The sequence below is a fragment of the Enoplosus armatus genome, chromosome 6 (assembly GCF_043641665.1).
Source record: "Enoplosus armatus isolate fEnoArm2 chromosome 6, fEnoArm2.hap1, whole genome shotgun sequence".
Classification (NCBI taxonomy): domain Eukaryota; kingdom Metazoa; phylum Chordata; class Actinopteri; order Centrarchiformes; family Enoplosidae; genus Enoplosus; species Enoplosus armatus.
The window spans coordinates 13445499-13466867 of NC_092185.1; the positions used below are offsets into that span (position 1 = coordinate 13445499).

General features: G+C 42.8%; 1 protein-coding gene across 1 annotated transcript in view; it reads left to right on the top strand.

Annotated features, from left to right (window-relative positions):
- Positions 1–21369, top strand: part of LOC139286581 (reelin-like) — an 87982-nt gene that overhangs the window by 42346 nt on the left and 24267 nt on the right. The window contains exons 4-20 of the mRNA XM_070907436.1: positions 2795–2865; positions 9732–9764; positions 9903–9981; positions 10124–10220; positions 11596–11647; positions 12903–13011; positions 13488–13728; positions 13960–14105; positions 16068–16219; positions 16388–16503; positions 17179–17387; positions 17915–18043; positions 18148–18257; positions 18452–18518; positions 18792–19025; positions 20136–20297; positions 20883–21119. Of these exons, the coding sequence (XP_070763537.1) occupies positions 2795–2865; positions 9732–9764; positions 9903–9981; positions 10124–10220; positions 11596–11647; positions 12903–13011; positions 13488–13728; positions 13960–14105; positions 16068–16219; positions 16388–16503; positions 17179–17387; positions 17915–18043; positions 18148–18257; positions 18452–18518; positions 18792–19025; positions 20136–20297; positions 20883–21119 (2244 nt within the window). The remainder of the gene's footprint in view (positions 1–2794; positions 2866–9731; positions 9765–9902; positions 9982–10123; positions 10221–11595; positions 11648–12902; positions 13012–13487; positions 13729–13959; positions 14106–16067; positions 16220–16387; positions 16504–17178; positions 17388–17914; positions 18044–18147; positions 18258–18451; positions 18519–18791; positions 19026–20135; positions 20298–20882; positions 21120–21369) is intronic.

Below are 21369 nucleotides of genomic sequence, written 5' to 3' on the forward strand. Positions count from 1 at the left end.
AGACCACTCAGACACAGACTTTCACAGGCACAAAGCACTCTGAATATATCTCTTCTGTCATTGTTTAGTAGATGCCTTTGTATTTATTAGGGAAAGAAAACAACATCATTAGAAACAGACAAGTGCTTCTGGGATTTTCAAAGACATTTCTGCATGATTGCATTTAAAAAAGCTTTCCCTCAAAAATATTATACAGCTTGTAGTCAGAAGTGGTATAAGTACGAAGTCCTTTACTCAAGAGTTGCTTGAGTAATTATGTTACTTTATCTTCTAGTCTGCTACATTTCAGAAGCAATTATTATACCTTTTACTTTTATTAATTTTGATACTTTAACTACTTTTTGTTGATAATACTTTTGCACTTGGACGCAGGACTTTTACTGTGGAGTATTTTACATTGATGTATGGCTACCTTTACCCAAGTAAAGGATCTGAACAATTCTTCTACAACTATCAGCTTTGCAGGGCATTTTCTCCTACCTGGCTTGGTAAGGGTTACTGTCACAGATGTGTGTGTGTAAAAGGTGTGTGTGAGGTCAAATGTGCTCTTTGATGGAGCCTCCTGTCCCCTGGCACTTAACAGAATCTGTTTAGTGAACTTGAGCTGAGACTGTGTTTAGTAAATATTTAAGGTCCTTGTTCCTACATCCCCACCCGCTGTTCGTTACGCGCCATATTTTATTCATAAATACCAAACTCAAATTAGTTTTCGCCCAATTCTGAAATATGAGTGTAATTAAGTATGTTTTCTACCCAGCTCTGCACAGGCACAAAAGCTTTTTACTAATTAATGAGGGGCCTGTTCATTATTCATGAACTGAGATGTACGAGTAAATGCCTTGGCACCCATAAAAGACTGCATGGTGGGGTAGAGTTTGGGAGGTGCGAGGGAAAATCCACACGGGACTGTAGAGAAAGAAAGAGGAATAAAGCAGGAGAAGGTGGAAGTCTGCAAAATGGACTCACTGACTTAGGCACCCACCACATTGTGTACACCCCATAAAGTTTTGCTTATTCTAAATCCTCTCCTCTCTTCGTCTTCTTAGTCTGACTGGGTGTGGCATAGCACGCACGCACACACACACACACACACACACACACACACACACACACACTGTCTGGATCACTTCAATAGAGTTAGATACATAGTAAGTTTGAAATCACAGTAAAGTTACTCAGAGCTCTACTTTATTGTTTTGACTTAGATGATAGAAATGTTACGTCATGTCTCTGGATCCTGGGAATACCCTGAACAGTGTGAGGCACCCAAGTGTATGTGCTTATTTCCACAAGTGCCCCTTGAAGGGACTTTCTCACTGTATGTGGGTGGGGCACATAGTTCTGTGTCAGTGTGTGTTTTAGTGTGAAGATTCACAAGCCACAGATGATGTTCATAATCAATAGCAAAGCTAAATTACAACATGAGAGAGAAGTCTGAGTGCCAGACAGATGAGACAAGACTCCACGTGCTCTACTCTCCTTGATGGACAAGCAGTTGTACTGCAAGCAGTTAGTGAGGAAACACGTCACAGCTGTGATATTTATCCTCTTTATGTTTTTGACCTCAATCCCACCCCTTCCTTCCAATTCCTTTCCCTCTATGTGTTATGTTGGGAAAATGCAGGTAATACAGCTTTTACTAGCCATCTAAAAATGTAGTATTGTCTCCCTTTGCACAGAGCTTTCCTTCATAGAGCCACTACACATCCCATTCTGACTAGAATGAGCTACAAAGGGCACTAGGGCTCTAAAACTTTACAATCGTTCTCCAATAACACGTTTCAAGGACTCTCTGAAAAATGCAGCTTCTTCCGGACTCTTTCCACCTCAATCTCCCCCCTGTGTCCCAGTTATATTTGATTTTTCTGCCGTTCACTCTTTATTCTATTACTGTTATCCACACTTTTTACATAAACATTATAACAACTACTGTATTGTTATCATCACTATTATCATTATTATTAGTAGTAGTAGCATTGTGGTGGTTATTATTATTGGACGGGATGATTGTACTTCTGTACTCGACAGCTGCTTTATCAGTGCGCATCTTTAAAATGTAACTCTGCTATGAGAGTGGATCTCTTTCTACATGGCTACAGTACAGTAGAGCATGGCTCAGTGTCTGTGTAAAATATCCCTCTGCACTCCAAGCCATTTCACCCTCTTTCAAATGAATAATGCATTTCATGGCCACCGGAAGGAAATTCATATTACATTCCATACATACAGCATGCAACGTACAGTTAGATTTACACCGGCATGCAAGAGTGCAGTATGGAAGTGCAGGGAGCTGATGATATTGGAAGATATTTGATAACCTATGCTCTATTTTATACTATAAGAGCACAAAAATGTAATGTCATTAATATAATAATGTGAACGAGGAAATATCCTGTCAATACTTGGATAATAAAATGACAGTTATCCTCTCAGTCGCAGGATACGCACTCATAGTAACAATAGCTCCAACTTTTGTGAGAGTGATAAGGATGTGTATGTGTAGTTAGCTCCTTTTTGTCATATTATCTTATCCTTCCTTCATATTAGCCTAAATTAGCCATTAGCCATTGAGAAGCTTGTATTTCTTGTTGTTTTTACCTCAAAGTCACATCATAATGAAATTCAGAAAATGTCCTTTATGTCAGATGCTTGAACACATTTTGCTTTAGTGAGAAATGATGCCATCTGTGCCGGATTGATCGTCATATATTAAGGACAGACCAGTTAACTTTCTCCTCAGTGCTGTTTGTGTTAATGCTCTTTCTCTCCTGATCTCTGTCTTTCGTTCTCTCAGAGCCACAGCAACACATCGAGGACAGATCATTTTCAAGGATGCTCTGGCCCAACAGCTCTGTGAGCAAGGAGGTGAGTAGCAGTCGCAGGGACGACACAGACATACCCCTCTCCCCCCTTTATGACAGAAACATGTGCATATACTGCACTTGCAGCCACATATATTCATACGTGAATAGATACATATATGTAGAAACACACATGTTCACCTACATATATACATACCATATCCCCTTCTTACTTCCCATTACTGTCCATCATATGCACACATTGTCAGAATATGGATGACACAATATGGTTGATATGCTGCTTCTTCATGACAGTGGCATCGCAGCACTTCCTGGCTCTCTTTCTGCCTAATGATACAGCCAGAGCCAGAGATTTTTGGATGTCCTATATTGCCAGCTTAATTTCAGCTTATGCTAAACTCAGTTTTTTTTCCCGCTCCCTCTCTGCTGGAGATTTACGCTTTATGGACGACACTTCTTACATCCACTTTCTGTGACAGCCATAAGTAGCTATTGACAGACAGCGCAGTCCCTCTCTGCATGCTGAGTGTGTATAATTGCTTGTTTACAGGAAAGAAGCCTCCTCCTCACTCAAGAACTCCTCCTTATAGCTCAAATTTGACTTTAATGCTAAAAGTGGAGAAGTACACTGACTGCTGATGGGGTCTAACTGTTTCAGGGGAAAAACAACAAAATTTCAGCTTTAAAATATACTTAGTCTTTATTAGAAAAAATAACCTCTGTGGCGAGTCTCTGAGGACTCTTCATTACAAGTATGTCCCTCAGCAGGTCATTGGAGACACTACTGATGATTGTAGCACATGCCAGCAAGAGAGTGCTCAACTTCATGGCTCCCTGCCACTTGGAAAAGATGGGGCACAGAGCCCTCCGTCAGGCCTGGAAGTGTGACAGAGAGAGAGCGGCAAGGCTCTTCTCCTCTGTCCCCTTGCCCGAGAGCTCATCCTCTCACCACCACTGACACACTGCCCCAGCCATCTCCCTCTGCAAATGAAATATCTGCAGCCAACAACAGTCGCTTAGTTGTTTAGTGCCAAGGCCCTGCAGTATCACACTAACACACAACTACTCACAGCAGACAAGCTGGAAAGCAGGGATTTAGACTTTACAAGGCCTTGGAGGAGGCAAGTTGTGAATGGGAGCAGACAGAGAAACTAGCGCTGAGGTAAAATAAAATGTTCTCTCTCAGGTATGAGAGCTACAGAAGGACGTGAGGTGGGAGAGACGGCGGTGATAAGGGATACATAGGAGCGGTAGCTGATTGATGTAGAGCTATAAATTACTTGTGTCAGTAATGACAGTTTCTGTCTAATTGGTGAAGGAGAGATGGGAGGATAGAAGGACAAAGATGGTGGGATGGAGAGATATTTGTAATGAGAACTTGAAGGTCATAAACTGCAGGTGATTTGAGTGTTTGGTAGAGATAGTGGAGTAGTAGTAAACATCAGTAACAAAAGAAAAGAGTAGGTCCGTGCGGGTGGCCAACCTTGTTGTAGGCTAATTCGTTTGACGCCAAATAACGCAATGCAACTTTCTGTTCCTGAAATACGCCAGGGAATCTGAATTACAAATGAGAAATGAACATGCCGTGGGCAACAGAAGGCGAAAGGAGACAGAGGAAAGATGAGAGAAATGGGTCTGATCATTTCTGGTCTCTTGTGGATTGACAGAATAGAGACAAGCATCATTTCCACTCCACTGATCTAACTCACAGCAGTCAGTTCCTCTTCCTCTTTCCAACCAATACCTGCGACTTCAAAAGAGCTGTGCAGATTAAAAAAAAACATGAAACTGGAATGTGCAAGGCTCTTGACATAAAAATGAAACTTGAAAACTTCTTTGACATTAAACAAACTGCGCTGTGGTGCAGCCAAAACTGTATTACTGTGTAGGGAAGTGTGATAATGTAGACGCCAACTGTGAAGTGAAAAACTATACATAAATTATGTTTATTTTCTTAGTTCCCTCAGCAAATTTACCAGCGGGTGAGGCAGAGGCCTGTAGACCTTTCCCTTCTGGTGGGATCAAATAGGCTACCGTCCCAAATTCAGCCGCAGAGTGGCAAAGAGAGTGCAGACTGCTCTGAGCAAAGTTACTTCAAATCTAGGCATTAGCATTCAAAGTGGAATAAAAGATACAGGGCCAGCTCAAGCCACTTCAGAAGTTCATATGCTTAAGACTCAAGCTTTGAAGAGCTGGAGAAATGAAAGCTATCTAAAGCAGGGTTATGATCCATGGAGGAGAGGGAGAGGAAGTAGGAAAAGAGAAAGGAAGGGATGGAGGCAGAGAAACAGAGGGCAGGCTGCTCAAATAAGAAGGCAATCAGGGGTGATCAGCCATGGGGGAAGACTTTAAGAACAAATTGGCAGATTTTCCAGGAAGCTAGAAAAAGAAGGTAACATTGAAGTGTGAATTAGAGCTTAGCACGATAAAGAGATGGAGAAATATATTATAATGTAAATAAGAGATTTGAGGATAAAGAAAGAAGAGGAGAGGTATAAGCCTTTAACTCGCTGTGGAACGTCTGACATGCAGCACTTTGCCTCTCAGTAACAGAAAACCTCCCTGCAAGTTCACGGAGACAGGTGTTTGTTTTAATGTTTTCACTCTGGGGTCCCTAAAAGCCTGCTGAGACATAAGCAAAGGCTGGATTTGTGTGTGTGTATATGTTTGTAAAATAATCTGTCTGGCAGTGTTGGGGGATGCCTGGTCCCAGACACACTGCTCTCCCCTGTGCTCTCACAGCTCTTTTCTACTGTGCCAGCACCCTTCCTTCATTCGACGTCCAATTCTTCCCTCCAACCTCCCTTCCAGTTTGCTTTGATCTATACCCCATTACTTCACTCTACAACCACCACAGAAAAAATCCCAATTTTGTTCTTATTTGTGGATCCAGAAGACAAAAGTCTGACAAATTCTGCTGCAACCAAATGAAATGCACAGCACAACGGAGTAGTTTGTGGCAGCAATCAGCACAATGCCAAATTGTTTGGACAGGCTCCTAGAAATGCTTTAAAGCATGACGCGGCAAAATGCAAATTGCCACCACCGTTTTAAATGACTGCAAGTATACAAACAGACAGGCAGGAGGATGAAACAGAAGTACATTTCTGCTCCTACTGAGCAACCATAAAAATACTTATTAAGCCCAGATGAGAGAAGCCAAGGCTGGGGATGAGGAGAGGCAGAGGTGGGCTAGTAAAGGGTGCTCTGTGCTAAAGGGTGGAGTGGTTGTGGGTGTTGAATGGCACTGCAGGTCGTCCATCAGCTCTATCTCCTGACAGCAGGGCCAGCAGTCCCTGCTTTCTGCCCAGTGTCGCCAGGTCCTCTCATTTCCAGCGAGGGAATAAATCAGGTCTTTATGGGCCTGGCCGAGTGCACTGCACCCCAGATGGATTATTAAAGGGACATATAACTCAAAGAGGCCACTGCTCCCTGAGGGACGCCTGATCACAGCGCAACAGAGGAGGGACGGGTGGCCTCCACTCTTCCACTTCCTCGCCACCCAGTCTGCCAGCCAGCCTGCTTGCCTGACTGAACGCCAGCTCGCCTGCCATCCCTCATCGCTCACCAGCAAGAAACCTTGAGACCTCGCTATCTAGTCTATATTCCCCTCTTGCATCCTGACTGTGTCCTCTAGCCCTCTTTTCTCCTGTTTTTTCCTTTGTCTTCTTTTCTGATCTTCTGCCATTAAGATTTTTCCTCTTTTGCTATTTTGTTTGTGTAAAGAAGTTTCATGCTAAACAAGCCTGTCCTCTTGTTTTTAGACACTTTGCTAGACTCCTTAATTCTCACTATTGTGAAGAAAAACATGTCTCTTCTTTACCTTGGATTAAACATTTACTTAAAAACACAGTTAGAAAGGGTAAAACGGAAATTGGAAAATAGTAGTGAGTCTTACTTCTTTGCCAGTCTCCTCTCCACTCACCTATGATTATTGTAATGATGCCAATTGAAGCTCACACAAAGGCCCTGGTTTTCGTTGAGTGGAGTGAAGTGGCTGCAATCTGACCTTGGAGAACCATTTCTTTCTAGTCATTGTAGAAGGAAAAACAACAACATCCTGTGTCCTGGTGAGTCAGTAATTGCAACCGCCAGTTAGACAGGAGCAACTCAACTTCAAACACGGTTCACGTCGTAAAGGATATGAGTCAGACGGAGGGAAAAAGAGCAAACGAGAGGAGAACAAGGGAGATTGGGAGAGTGGGTGCAGTTTACAGGGTGGGGAGAAAAAGAGGAGAGAGAGGAGATTAGAGCTGGAAGATGGAGAGAAGAGGGGGAGAAGATTTAACATGACTTGTGCCCTGCACTCTTTGTGCCGAAATGTCTGAGTCTGCCAAAGCTTATGCTCATTTAGTCCCCCCTCGTATCACCCCAAGCCTGCTCATCAGCAACCATCCGATTTTAGTCCCAGTGTAGTTTATTGAGAATACTCTCTTTTTTGGTTGCTCCTGTTTATATGTGCACATACGTGTGCACGTGCATAGCAGCGAAACAGCAGAGTGGGTTGGGTCAGCTGTGGAAGGCGAAGCCGCATGTGTGTATGTGTGCATTTCTTTATGTGTGTGTGTCCCTCTGCATGCTTGTGAGCATAAGCCCTGGCCAGGGAGATACAGGCATTAGCAGAGATGAGCCGCAAATAGAGGAGGCAGTAATTGAAGTCTTTAAGAAAGTGAGAGGGGATTAATCCAAGTGAAATGAGCGCCACTGTCTGCTCCCGATGCGCAGAGGGTTAGGCAGAGAGAGACAGAATGGGTGCGGATGGAGGGGTAGGCAGGAGGGAGAGATTGTGATAGAAGGAAAGTGAGAGAGACAGCAGGAGAGCGTGATGAAGCATGGTGAAAGAAAACTGTAAATGAGGCCTTTTTGGAAGCTTGAAGGGATTATCCACCCAAAAAAAAAAATCTTTGGGCCTTTCTCCAGCCAAATGGCCTCACTAGAAAGACTGAGAACGATTTAGAAGGGTTTGTTTAAGAGAGAGACGGGAGAAGACTGTAGAGAGCAGAATACCAACCAAGCATTTATTACTGTATGTCAGTTTGAGAGAGTGGATTACCAGGAATCGTGTTTTAGTACATGCTCTTTTCAGGTTGAATATGTAAAATGAACACGTACTCATGTAAACTGAGCACACAACTGCATATTTCATTGTTATTATAGTTAATAGAATGTTATTAAGGCGCAATAAACATGAGAGAGTTACACATGCTGGGGCTGATAGCTCCTCTAAACATGTTTTGAATCAGCAGACATTGGAGGATTAGAGGGTGAGGAAGGGAGAGAGCAAGAGAGACGGAGAGGGAGGAAGAAGGCCCTTTGATCTGCTTTTAATGGGCTTCATCGTCAAGCCCAAGCTCCAGCCATTGAGCTGAGCGTCAGGGTCTACCAGAGCAGCAGCAACAGCCGCAGCCACTGAACCCCCCAGCTCTGTCACACAGGCCACTAAGACTTCAACTTCTACAGTCAGCATAAAACTTTACCATCTCTGTGAATAGTAAATCCATTTCTTAGTACCCAGCATTTGGATCCAATAGGAAGAAATGAGGGCAACTAACAAAAGTGAAGCTTGAGCTCAAATTAAAGACATTTGCAGAGCTATTAGGTTAGTAAGAAACCTTTTTTTGATAATCCCTCTTCTCTTGATTCAGGTTCTGTTGTTTATGAGGGGTTTAAGGTAGCTTTCTCAAATGCAAGCCCCTCTCTTAGAGGGAATTTTAGAACTGCTGTAAGGTTTCAAGGAAAGACTTAAATAACTTGAAATGAAAGTTTGGAATGAGTCCTCACTGTGTTATCTTAGTGTGTTTTATCAGGTGGGCAGGCTCATCCTGGATGGAGAATACGGTGGTAGATTATCCTTCTCTTCAGTCTGGAGTAAGGCTGTCTATAAAAAACCCACCTACCAGAGCAGAGAAAAGAAGCTCAAAGGGACTGAAGCGTGACATGTTCGCTTAGGTTAAAGCCATTGTGCCACTCACGAGTGACAGTAACAGTGTGCAAATTGCATTTTACTCTATTTTCATAGTGGCTGAATGTTAGATATCCAACAGGGATGTTCTCGAATGTGATTATCACCTGATGAACCCTTTTTTTGGTGTAAGTCAGAGTTTAGTAAATGACATCCAACAAACTGCATTATTTGTCTCACCTTTCCTGTCGCTTTTGTGTCTGTGTTCCAGCTAATGAAACATAGTTTCCACCAAACTAATCTGTCAAAAAATCCTCTGTTTCATTTATAAAGTTTTAAGCCTCACTACCTCCTCCATCTTTTTTAGCACAAAGGGCACACCCATACTCATACTCAGTGTTCTCAGTGATTGAGTTAGAGTCAGTGTTGTCGCCATGTTTGATTCATTAAGTCTTAACACTTACTACCCCCATGCATTCACCTCCCTTCTCTTCTCAGAGCTGTGTATCCCCTGAGAGAGATTGATGGTTGAGTGTGTTAGCTAGGCAGTGGCCACAGATTACAGCACACAGGCGCCTCTGGGGAGGATGGCGGTTAATTGGCATTGAACCGTTAATCATGGCCGCCCGGCCTTTCATTACTGAAAGGAATTAACATCAGCAGCCAGGAGACTGCAGCCGTGGCCGGCCAGGACACAGAGGAAGTTTGTTTCACTCACAAATGATTTAAGAGTGGGCCTATTTCTCTGTACTTACTGACCAATACACACTTTATCCATGCAGTTAAAACAGCACTGATATGAAAAGTCTGTGAAGTCACATTTACTTTGACTTTTACATTTACTTTTGTTAATACATGAACATTTCTCCAGCTCTTGATCTGCCCACGAAAAGTAACCTGCTAGTTAGGCCCAGGCATTCGATAGACTGGCAGACTATACTTGCACATGCGACATGTTGCCACTGTATAACTCTTTTCTTCTCTATTACTCTTCTCTTCTGTTTCAGCTCCAACTGAGTCCCCATTGAGACCAAGTCTTGGTGAGTCTGAATTTCATTTCATGCTGTTGCTTCTTTTCTTTTGATATTATAATCACACAGGTAATTACAACATGAAAAAGACAAGGTATCATACAAGTTGTGTCTAACTGCGAGCATATGGTGTACGTGTTTGTGTAGTGGAGCTCCATGGTAAACATGCTGTGCTGCGTGACGACTTTGACTCCAACCTCCAAGGAGAGCTGGACTCGAGTATATGGTTGGTGAAACAACTTGTCTTGTAATCTTAGAGTGCAATCACTATCTACATTTTCAGTGCTCCCCTTTGATACTTTAGGCTTTCGTTGTAACTCAATCTCCTCTCCTCTCCTCTCCTCTCCTCTCCTCTCCTACCCTCGCAGGTCTGAGTGCAGTAACTGTGAGGTGGGAGAGCAGTGTGGTGTACTGATGCATGGCAGAGCGGTCACTTTCTGTGAGCCCTTTGGAGAGCGAGAGCTGGTAACTGCCATGTTTGACCACATTGCAACCGCTTTACATTTTACGGCCCATTGACCATACATCCAAACCAACCACTCAGTAGCCACAACCACACAACTACAGTAAATTACAGCATACTAGCTGTGACCACAGCAGAATCTCATGTTTAAACATCTGTATCTCTGTAAACTCTCCACAAATGTCTACACTACTGTGCCATTCTAGCAAAGAAGGTGATGTCTGATTGTGGTAAAGGGCTGGAAATGTGCCTGGCCAAATGTAGCTGCTGGAAATGTATTGCAGAATAAAAGCATGGATTTAGCAACAATTAAAAAACACATTTTGTAATTTATTATTATCTATTCCATTTATAGTGAGAGCTAAAATATTAGTAAGAAATCCAAAACATGTATGTGCATCTGCAAACTTAGATGAAACAAAATCACACGTTTGATCTGTTTCCATGTGTTAGGCTAAGCATGACTAAACATGCCCAAATATATCTGACCAAATAGTCCCACCTCAACAACAAAACAACAACTAAAAGTAAACATGGAGATCAATTTCCAAATTTTCAAATGTTTGCCCCATGTTTGTGGTGAAAAGCATAATGTTGTCTGGCTTAAAATGTGAGGAAATATCAATTCTTACACGCAAGTAGTTTTGTGTCTCATGATTTGTTTGTTCTATTTTCATTCTTTGTGTCAACAGGTTACAGAAATGTGTATATAACTTGTACATAACAGCTTTTGCTCCAGCAAAACTGACTTCTCATACCGCTGCAGGACACAGACGTTTAAGATGGCCTGCATAATGTTACATTTTAAAGTGAAAACAGAAGGAGCACAAAGGAATGAATATCATACCATGATCATTCTACAGTAAAATACAGTAGTATCAGGATACTGCCTGACATGCAGTGTGGCACACACACATCATGCCAACACATACACTCATGATTGCTTACCAAACCTTTTCATGCCCTCTGTCTTTCTTTATGAAGTTGATTTCAGACAGTTTATTCTGCTGTAAAAGATGAAAGCCAGTCAGCAGCAGAGAAGTGTTTAGTGCCTCATGATTCCATTTACTTCTCTGATAAACAGTCGCTTTGTCTGTCCCTGATCCAAATGTTTGATGCTGCTGCCTGGCAGATCATCTGTCAAGCACAACAAGCGCGCACATCCAGAAACACAGAAACACAGATAGTCACAAACACAACATCATGAACATACATTCCTGCACACACAGCCTATCATTTTCTTCTCTTGCTGCTTTAGTGCAACAGATCATATTGGAAATGCCTCCACCTGAGTTAGTAGTTAATATTATTTCAAACTTAAACTAGATCTGATTATTTATGGGTGATATCCTAAATTACCTTGTGTATCTTCCCCAGACTACTGTACCTCTCAACACTAGCACAGCCTCAGTTCTGCAGTTTGCCCTGGGTGAGTATTAAATCTCTGCACGCATTGCAAACAATAACTACATTGAGACAGAATTTGTATAACAGGCTTATGTATGAGACCTTTTCAAGCCTGCTTAAATATCGTAGCCCTGCGTGCAACAGTCTTTTCCAGCCAGGACAATAGATCCCTTTGTCATCCTCAAGAAGTAGGCATCTTTTGCCCTGTTACATGTCAGTAAGCCAACTGGTTCACAGTGTATTTCTGTGTGTGTGTGTGTGTGTGTCTCTCTCTCTCTCTCCTCTGCCTCTCCTATCACAATAATGAATGATTTACAATATTCTGGAAAGACACCCAGAAGGCCATGGCAGAGTTTTTAGAGGTGTTGTATTTTTCATGTCCATTACATGCATCCGCCAGTTCTCATGGGAATGCGACCAAGAGGAAATAAGAGTATATACAGTAGCAACAACCCCTCTCACCCTCACTCACCCTCCTGTATTTGTCTTTCTCTCTATATTCCCATCTCCTGTTCTGTCTGGCTGCGCTCTGGTTTGCAGGTCATCAACATGAGTTTGTAATGCTGTAATGTTGTGTATGGGTCAGTTCATTAGAGCAGTGCAGCAGGTTGTGGCAGGTTAATGCACGGCCGTATTCAGTGGGGATGGATCAGCACAGCGGGACACTGACCTGACATGGATGCAGCACACAGTCAGGTGGTGTGGGAGGAGGGGGAGAGCAAGGATGGGGAGAGGAAATGTGGGGATGTGGGAGTTAGCCTGCTTCCTCCATTAGCAACCTTTGACCCCGCCAGCTCCCACAGCACCCTCACAAACCCGCATTTTAAAGGTGCAAAAATATTCTGATCCCACACAAACTCAAATAGAAATCCCCAACAATATGGGCACTCATACATAGATGCACCAACTGTATCGAGCTATAGAGTCTTTGATCCTACATCAGCATTTCTCCTCCGATAACCTCTGCCCAACCCCTTCATACCGCCTCATAACTTCTCTCAGCTCTGTTAAGCTGCTGATCACTTAGTTCCACCATGACACCATTTAGACATCATTTTCCACTTGGCTGAGGGAGGGAATGTGGGAGCAATCAGTCAGAAGAAGCCACCACACCGTGCCTGGCTGCCCCTCAGGGCATACGAAGGATCATTGCCCTGCTGATAAAATTCAATTGTTGAAAAAAGGAAACTAGCTTGCACATTCTTTAGCTGTTCCCTCAACAAGAGTGTGTGAACTGTCATATATGTCTGTCCTCTCTGTGTGTTTGTATTGCCCAGGCTCAGGCTCCTGCCGGTTCAGTTACTCAGACCCCAGCATCACTGTGTCATACAGCCTAAGTGGTAACGCCAACACCTCAGATGACTGGATCACACTGGAGAAGATCAGGTCTCTCTCTCCTCTTCTTCCTTCTTCCTCATCCATCCCACAGTCCTTCCATCTGTTATGAACGCCCGCCCTCTCTTTTTTCCCTCATTCACACCTCCCCCTCTCAATTTGTCATTCCTCTCCTGTTTGTGTCTCTATGATCCCCCTGTTTTTCATCCCTATCTATCTGTTTAGTCAGCTCTCAAACAGAGGCATAATGTAGTGATACTGTCTTCTAACTACAATATTTAGCTGCAGTAAGTGCATGTTATGCTTTTGTGTAGACACAGAAACCAACTCATATATCAGTTACATAGTTCCACTCCCATCATAAGGGCATGCAGTGTTTCTCCATATTTGGCTATTCCAGTCTTATTTTAGTGATTAATGATGATTATTTAACATATAAACATGTAACACTTATATACACACATAAACACAGCCACTACACACACATTCACCAAGACCCTCATGTTGTATGTTTTCCTCTCCTCTAGAGCCCCTACCAACAGCAGCACTGTCATCCACCTGCTTCCCATACCACATCAGTCCAGGGCTGATGCCGTTCGTCTCCGCTGGTCTCAGGAGGCCCCCCAAGGCCCTGAAGGCTATGAGTCCTGCTGGGGGCTGGACAACATGCTGCTGGTCAATGCTGCCCACAAAGCCCCCCTCATGGAGGACAACTTGGACCCTCCAGACACTGCCAACTGGCTCTTCTTCCCCGGAGCTACCGTTAAGGTACATGTCTACTGATAAACCGGTAGACATTTGCATGGATTCCCTACTTTATACATGGATTTCATTCACAAAGGGTCAAAGCCCTGTGGTTAGAAATATAATAGAAATCCTAATGACCAGTCAAATTAATAAAGAAACTCATTGTTGCTTGAAAGACAGACAAAGTGTTTCACTGCTTTGCAAAAGTGGTTACTGGTTGCATGTGTTAACACCTGTGTTCTTATTGGCCAGCATGCCTGTCAGTCCGAGGGCAACGCCCTGTATTTCCATGGTGGTGAGGGAGTTGGCCAGAGCTTTGCCTCCACCAGGGACATTGACCTGCATCGTGAGGAGGGAAGGAGCTACTGGGAGGAAGACTTTGAAAGCCCTCCCTCGAAGTAAGTCATGATGATGATCTCATGTCTTCCCCTACCTCTTTTACTGGATCATTTTATCTAAATGTGTCTTAAATAAGTAAGTAAGTAATCTTTATTTCTATTGCCTCTCAAAACTGGTTACAAAGTGCTTCACAAATATATAATAATATAAAACACAACAAAACAATTACAGAACAAGTTCAAAATAGACAATTAAAACTAAATATCATGCAAACCGCAAAATACCACTGGAGTAATGCATTATTAAAATGCCAATCATTACAGATTTACAGGTTTTTAAAAGCTTTTTAAAATGTGGCACTGACTCAGCTGACCTGATACTGAGGGGGAGTTTAGTCCACAAAAATGAAGCTAGTAGTAAATAGTAAAACCATAGGCCATAAACCATAAAGGTTTAAAAGAAACCAAAAACAACCTTAAACTGAAATAAAAAACAATATAACCCAATAAAACAACCTTAATGGATTTATGGTCAGTTTTTATAATTTTGACTTTAGCACCAGGCTACATATTAGCCAGGAAAGACAGAGTTAACAGAGGGGGAGGATTTTGGCGGGATATCAGGGCTCTGGTATTTCTCTGTGTGTGTATACATGCATGTGCTTTGACACCTGTCACTTGTCATATGTCAAGTGATGCGACATGCAGCGTGTAGCACAAGTTTACGTCAAGCTTGGGGGCTGACACAGGTGAATGCCATGCCTCTGACTGCTACAGAGACAGCAGCCCATCTGTTCTGAGTGAAACACCCACCCACACACACACACACACGCACACACTGGACAGCAGACAGTAAGGAAACACTGTCAGAAGCACTGCAAGAGGTAGAGAGATAAAAGGGGAGAGATGATAGATAGTGTTACTGCCAGAGAGTAATTAACAGGCCTCATGCAGCAGGTCTGTCAGTACGTTTTTCCATTAATGAGAAGGGCCTCAAACAGGAGTGTGTTTCTACGGCCGCCCCGCACCCTCACACCTTTCTTCAGCATGCCAACATGCTACACTGCATGCTAGCTCTCACCTATCAGGCGTCATGGTCTGACACATGTGTGAGGTAGGCAGGGAGAGTTTTTGCTTGTGTTGATGCTACACTCCACTAAGTGTCATTTAGTCCAACACTGGCTGTGACAGAGACACACCAGATTATATACTGCATGGCAGAAAATAGAGAGGAACAGGGGGGAAAGAGAAAGAGGGGAGGGGAGGTAGAGGAACACAGGAGAGGGCTGACACACTGAGTTAACTTCTGTCAGTGCTAATGAGGATCCTCTCTCCACTGTGCAGAAATATGTGTGTTTGTGTCCTGTATGTGTAAGTCCTCTTCCAGGTGATTTATGCTGTATTCCTGGCATTGTGTGTTTGTTTACTGGCAAGGTGTGAATTATGGCAACTGTTAACTGACTTCAGTAATACTCCGGAGGGATATGCTGTGTCAAAGAGACAATCTATAAACACAAGCGTTTGCTTCCTAAAATGTCTGTCTGTGTGCTGTTATGTCAGTAAAGTGTCATTTGTGGTTAATATTTGTCTTAAGATTAAGTGCTTAAAATTCACAGTAAATGTTGCTCCTCTGTTTCCTTTTCTATTTCTTTAACTGTAAATTATACATTGCGTTGTTATTTTCAGGCTTAATTTCGTTCTTTAACTAAACTTGCTCTCAAGAATGAATTGTTGTTGTTACTTTTAAACTATATTCAGGCCATAAACCATCTGACTACGAAAAATATGAGCTACCGATGAGTTATTGCAGTTTTTTTAAAAGTAATACATCATGAGGCCTGATTGCTTGAATGGCTTTTTTTTTTTTTTTTGAATTATTGATGTTGTTGAAATACTGCCTCATAAATTTCAGGTACCACTTATTTTCCAAAATAAATATAATGCATTTCAACATAAACATTTTGTGTTGAGAAACGTCTTTCACTTATTAAACCAGCCTTCCCTGTCTGTTTCTTTACTCAGCTGGGACATAGAGGGAGCAGACTATGGGACCCAGTGTGGAGAGATTGAGTCGGGCTCTGCACTAGTGTTTGAGAAGGAGGGCCGGAGGAAAGTGTGCACCCCCTACCTCGACACCACGTCTTATGGAAACCTTCGCTTCCACTTCACAATGGGTATGGAAATCCTCCATCCATGATTCTTTGTCATGTATTTTGGTTAAACAACAGTAGCTTTACTTAATACATTGTTGTGTACATGACCTTGCTCTTTGCGGTGACTTCCCCAATATTGTTTGCACATATATTACATTATATAAACATGTGAGGTGTGTTTGTGTTTAGGTGGTGGTGAATGTGATCCAGGAGAGTCCCATGAGAACGACGTGATTCTGTTTGGAAGGTCTGAAGGCAGACGGGAACGTGTGGTGCTCGACACCCTTCCGTACTCTTCTTACAGGGTGAGACATGCACAACATATTCACACACAAAAAAAGTACTCTATTAAAACCTTTTAATTAACCTGAAGTGCTCACTTTACTGCATACCAGTAAATTGATCACAGTTCATTTAAATTCTAGTCCAACGACCCCACCATATAAAATCTGAAAACTTTTAATGAAGTGGCAGCATGTTATGGTGGTGGACTTTTAAATGATTGACTATAATGTTTTTTGACAACTTTGGAATAGCTTTTGAATGTGTGTAAAATATGTTTAAACCTTTGAACAGTCGCTCTATCATCCTGTTTCTCACAGAAACATGTTTATTGCTGAACCAGCGCATTCCCTTTCCCAGACTTGAATGATATTTTTCTAGCAGAGATTAAACTATTAGATGATTAACAAATCGGCAGGTATTTAGATAAGTGATTAATCGTTTAAGTCATTTTTCAAGCATAGATGCCAAATGTTTACTTGTTTCAACTTCTCATCTGTGAGGATTAGCAGCTTTTCTTTGTATTATGTGATAGTAAACTGAATATCTTAAGACTGTTGGTTAAACAAATCAAGCAATTTAAAGACATCATCTTGTGCTTCAGGGACTTGTGATAGTAAATAAATGGTGATTTTTCACTATTTTCTAATTAGTGTCTTCCCTCTGGTCTGATCTATCCTCCGTTCCTCCTATCTCAGACTCCTGCAGTGGTATCGGTGGCACTGCCCACTGAGCTACAAACACCAGTCACCCAGTTCTGCCTGGAGCAGCGGTCACATGGGGGTGCCAACCGCCATGTATGGGCCGTGGACTTCATGCAGCTGCTCCCTGTGCTGCCTGGCACCCACACACATGTTGCTCAGTTCTCCATCAACCTAGGCTGTGGCTCCTACCAGCCTGCCAACAGGTGTGACACATTTTAAGACTAGGTTACGCAATGTTTTCATGTGGAAATATTGCCACTGTTTTTGTAAAAATCATGAAATTGGGCTGCAACAAAGGAGACCGCCATACGCCAAGTGAGATATGCCAGATTCTCTCAGTTATTCTGGTGTCAAGAATGGTAACTGGTGCACACAGGAAACTGGCTTTTAAATAGCAGCATCTAGAGAAAGCTGAGCTCAGTTGGCCTCAAAGAATAAGAAATGTGAGTTCAAGGAGTTCATCATGTTACAAGATCATGTTACATTATATCTGGTTTAATTCCTCAAGGTTCAAACTTTTGGTGCCATTCAAAGCTGCAAATGTATTAAATTGCGTAGTTCAGTTTTAATAAAAATGTAGAGGTTGTAAAGGGACACGCTTTTCAGTGGAGTCATTTACCCTCTCTTACCTAATCTAAGTTCAGAGCGCTTCAGTCATTTTACACTATTTTAGATTGAAAATTAAAATGTTGAGATGATGAAGAAGATGTTCTCTGTTATTTTTCATCAGTGTGAGTCTGGAGTTTTCCACAAACCACGGTCGCTCCTGGTCTCTGCTCCACACTGAGTGTCTGCCAGAGCTCTGCGCTGGACCCCATCTACCTCACAGCACCATCTACTCCTCTGACAACTACAGCGGGTATGAATGAGCCTGCACCTCTGTATGTGTACGACTGTGCTTGTTTATATATCTTTGTCACTCAGTCACTGTGGATGTATACATGTTGTATTTTATCTCTCCAGGTGGACCAGAATCTCTATCCCTCTACCCAACGCTGCCCTGTCAGAGACTACACGGTTTCGCTGGAAACAATCCGGCACTGGAGCGGGCAGCATGTGGGCCATAGACAATGGTTGGTACTGTATATACAGTTTACACGGTACACTCAGTGTCATGAGAAGCCATTCTTGTTTACTTGGACCCCACAAATAAGCCCCAAAACGTCCTCCTTTCTGGTCCAATCCTACAAAATACAGTGTCACATACATTTTTATTATAGCTCTGCCAAATATGCAAAAAATACTTCATGCCTGTGTTTTGCTTCAGTGTATATTGGTCCAGCCTGCCTTCGTTTCTGCTCTGGGAGAGGACATTGTTCTCGCACAGGCTGCAAGTAAGGATCTGCTTTTTATTAAACCAAATAAATCCAATGTCTCTCCTTCAAAATGAGTCTGCTCATTATCCACCTAATGCCTTACAGCACCAATCACCATTCAAAATTAATCAGATTGTATTATGGTTATGATTTATTAATGGATTTTCATTATCTCTGTCTTCTTTTTCCCATTTATATCCTTCACTCTTTTTAATGTCTCTTGTCTTCCCCTCTTACCTTTCCTTTCTCTCCTCTCCTCTCCTCTCCTCTCCTCTCCTCTTCTCTCCTTAGATGTGACCCAGGTTTCAGTGGTCCAGCCTGTGAGCTTGCCTCCCAGACCTTCCCAGCTTTCCTGTCAGAGGGTTTCTCCAGCCCACGCCTCTCCTCTTACCACAGCTTCTCCTCACTTCGTGGGGCAGAGGTCAGCTTCGGCTGTGGGGTGCTGGCCAGCGGCAAGGCCTTGGTCTTCAACAGGGACAGCAGGAGACACTTGGTCACAGCTCCACTAGACAGTTCCCAGGCCAGGTAATGAAACCACTGATGAAGAACAGGATTATGCATATAAAAACAAAAACAAACCTGTTTCATACACATACAGACATAAGCAGAAACATGAGGGAATGCACATGTATGCTCTTGTACAAACATATACATGCACATCAGCATGCACACTATCACATTTTGTTTCAGCTGATTTTGCCATTAGTAGTTTAAGTTGTAAAATGGTGGCTTGTCTTCATCAGGTGTCTTTACTTCTGATTTATACTGCAAATTTTCCAGCCGGCTATCCACTCTCCTCCTTCGTCCATCCCTCTTTCCCTCATACTCTGTGTTCCTATGCTGGGAGATGGATTGTGATCATGGGGCGGACTGCAGATGAGAGGAGAGATGAAAATGTGAGAAAGAAAGATAGAGAGGAAACGATGAATTTAGATATGGCATCTGTGTTAGATTGATTATGCCTGTTGCGGTTCTCAGTGTGCCACCTGATGGCCATATTTAATGCCAGGTTCCTGGCTGATTGAGGGAACAGCTGCCTGAAAGAGGAAACTGCACCGCTATTGAAAGCAAAGCTCAGCCAAGGACAGAGAGAGCTACGGGGGGGGGGGTTGACTGGCAACCGAGACAGAATGGAAATTATAATAAATATGACATTAGTATACATGATAATGTGTCTGCCAAAACACAGATGAACACATAAGAGGAGAAAAACTCATTCTACATTAAAACTATAGACAGTTAACATGAATACATGGATATGAACTCTGACTCTCACTCACTCTCTCTCTGTCTTACTCTTTCTTTCCCTCCACCTCCTCATCTAATTTTGTCCTCATTCATTTAATCATCTCATCCATCATCCTGCCACCTCCCTCCCACCTCCCTACTCTGCATGACTGTCTGTTTATCTACCCTTTTACCCCTCTTTCTCTCACCTCTCCTGCCTGAACACATTCTTGGTCACCTTACTTTTGCTTATCATTTATCAACCTGCCCTTTTCTCTCTTTCTTTGTCATTTCCTTTTTTTTTTTTTTACACTTTGTATGCCCTACTGCTTCTTCCTCTCTCTCCAACTGGCCTGAACTCCATCTTGCTTTTTTTTTTCTTATTATTCTTGCTTTCATTCTCTGAAGGTACCTACAGTTTACACTTCGCCTGGGCAGCCGTAGCACCCTGAGCTCATGTCCTGCCCCAGACCAGCCAGGAGAGGGTGTCCTCCTGCATTACTCCTCAGACAACGGCATCACCTGGACGCTGCTGCAGCACTATGCTTACCAAGGCTTCCATGAGCCAAGGTACCTCCTATGTTTAGAGTGTGTGTGTCTGCCTGCACACGCTTGTATGCTTATGATTCCACAGAGACACTATAACTCCATTAACACACACATTTGCGCTGCTAATGGAGGTGCTGGAGGTGTAAGCCACTGGGACCCATTGAGTCAGTTAGTGCCATCTATGTGTGTAATGAAGACAAAGTGGGCTGGGTTCCAGCAGCACAGGCCGGGTCTCAGAGCTCTTCATCAGCACTAGAAAGGTCAACAGGGGCCAGTGAGTCAGGGACAAGTTCTACACAGCAATCTGACCTGCAGATGCAAGTGCTAGTTCTTACTGTATCAACATGTATGTATGTTCAAAACAACATGATAAAGGAATTTGCCTTGACAAAGAGAAAAAAATGTCTTTGTGGCTAACACAGTGGGCTATAAGAAACTAAAGAGCAACATAAAATGCTGTATTCATAAATCTCGGTTAAATTGACCATCTGCATTGTGTCAGAGTCTATTTAAGATTGTCCAAGTGTACATTATGTATTTACCATTATTTAACTTACCATTAAATGTCAATGAAGTTCAGTTTGATAATCTCTTTCACCCAACTAGGATCGTGTCAGTTGAACTCCCGTCCGGTGCTCGGAAGTTTGGCGTGCAGTTCCGCTGGTGGCAGCCATATCATTCAGGTCGTGGTCACGATGTGTGGGCCCTGGATGAAATCAGCATGACCTCTGTGCTGTTCAACACCATAAGTCTTGACTTCAGCAACGTGCTGGACGTCACCCAGAGTCTTGGTTTCTATCTTGGCCATGTCCAGCCCTACTGCCAGCATGACTGGACCCTCAGGTAGGAGACTTAACGCTCTGATACAAATACTGTATTGGTCAGTATTTGTCAACGGCATTTCAATGCTTTTGTTTTTAATTTTATGAAAGGTTGACCACTGGGTCCGAACATGATTGAAAAGTTTGTTTGTCAAATTTTTGTTACTTTTTACCGCAGTAATTTGTAACCCCAAAAACACAGAGGCACACAGAGTCTATGTAATGAAAGCAACACATAACGCCACCTATTTTCACCAGGATTGTCTTTATTC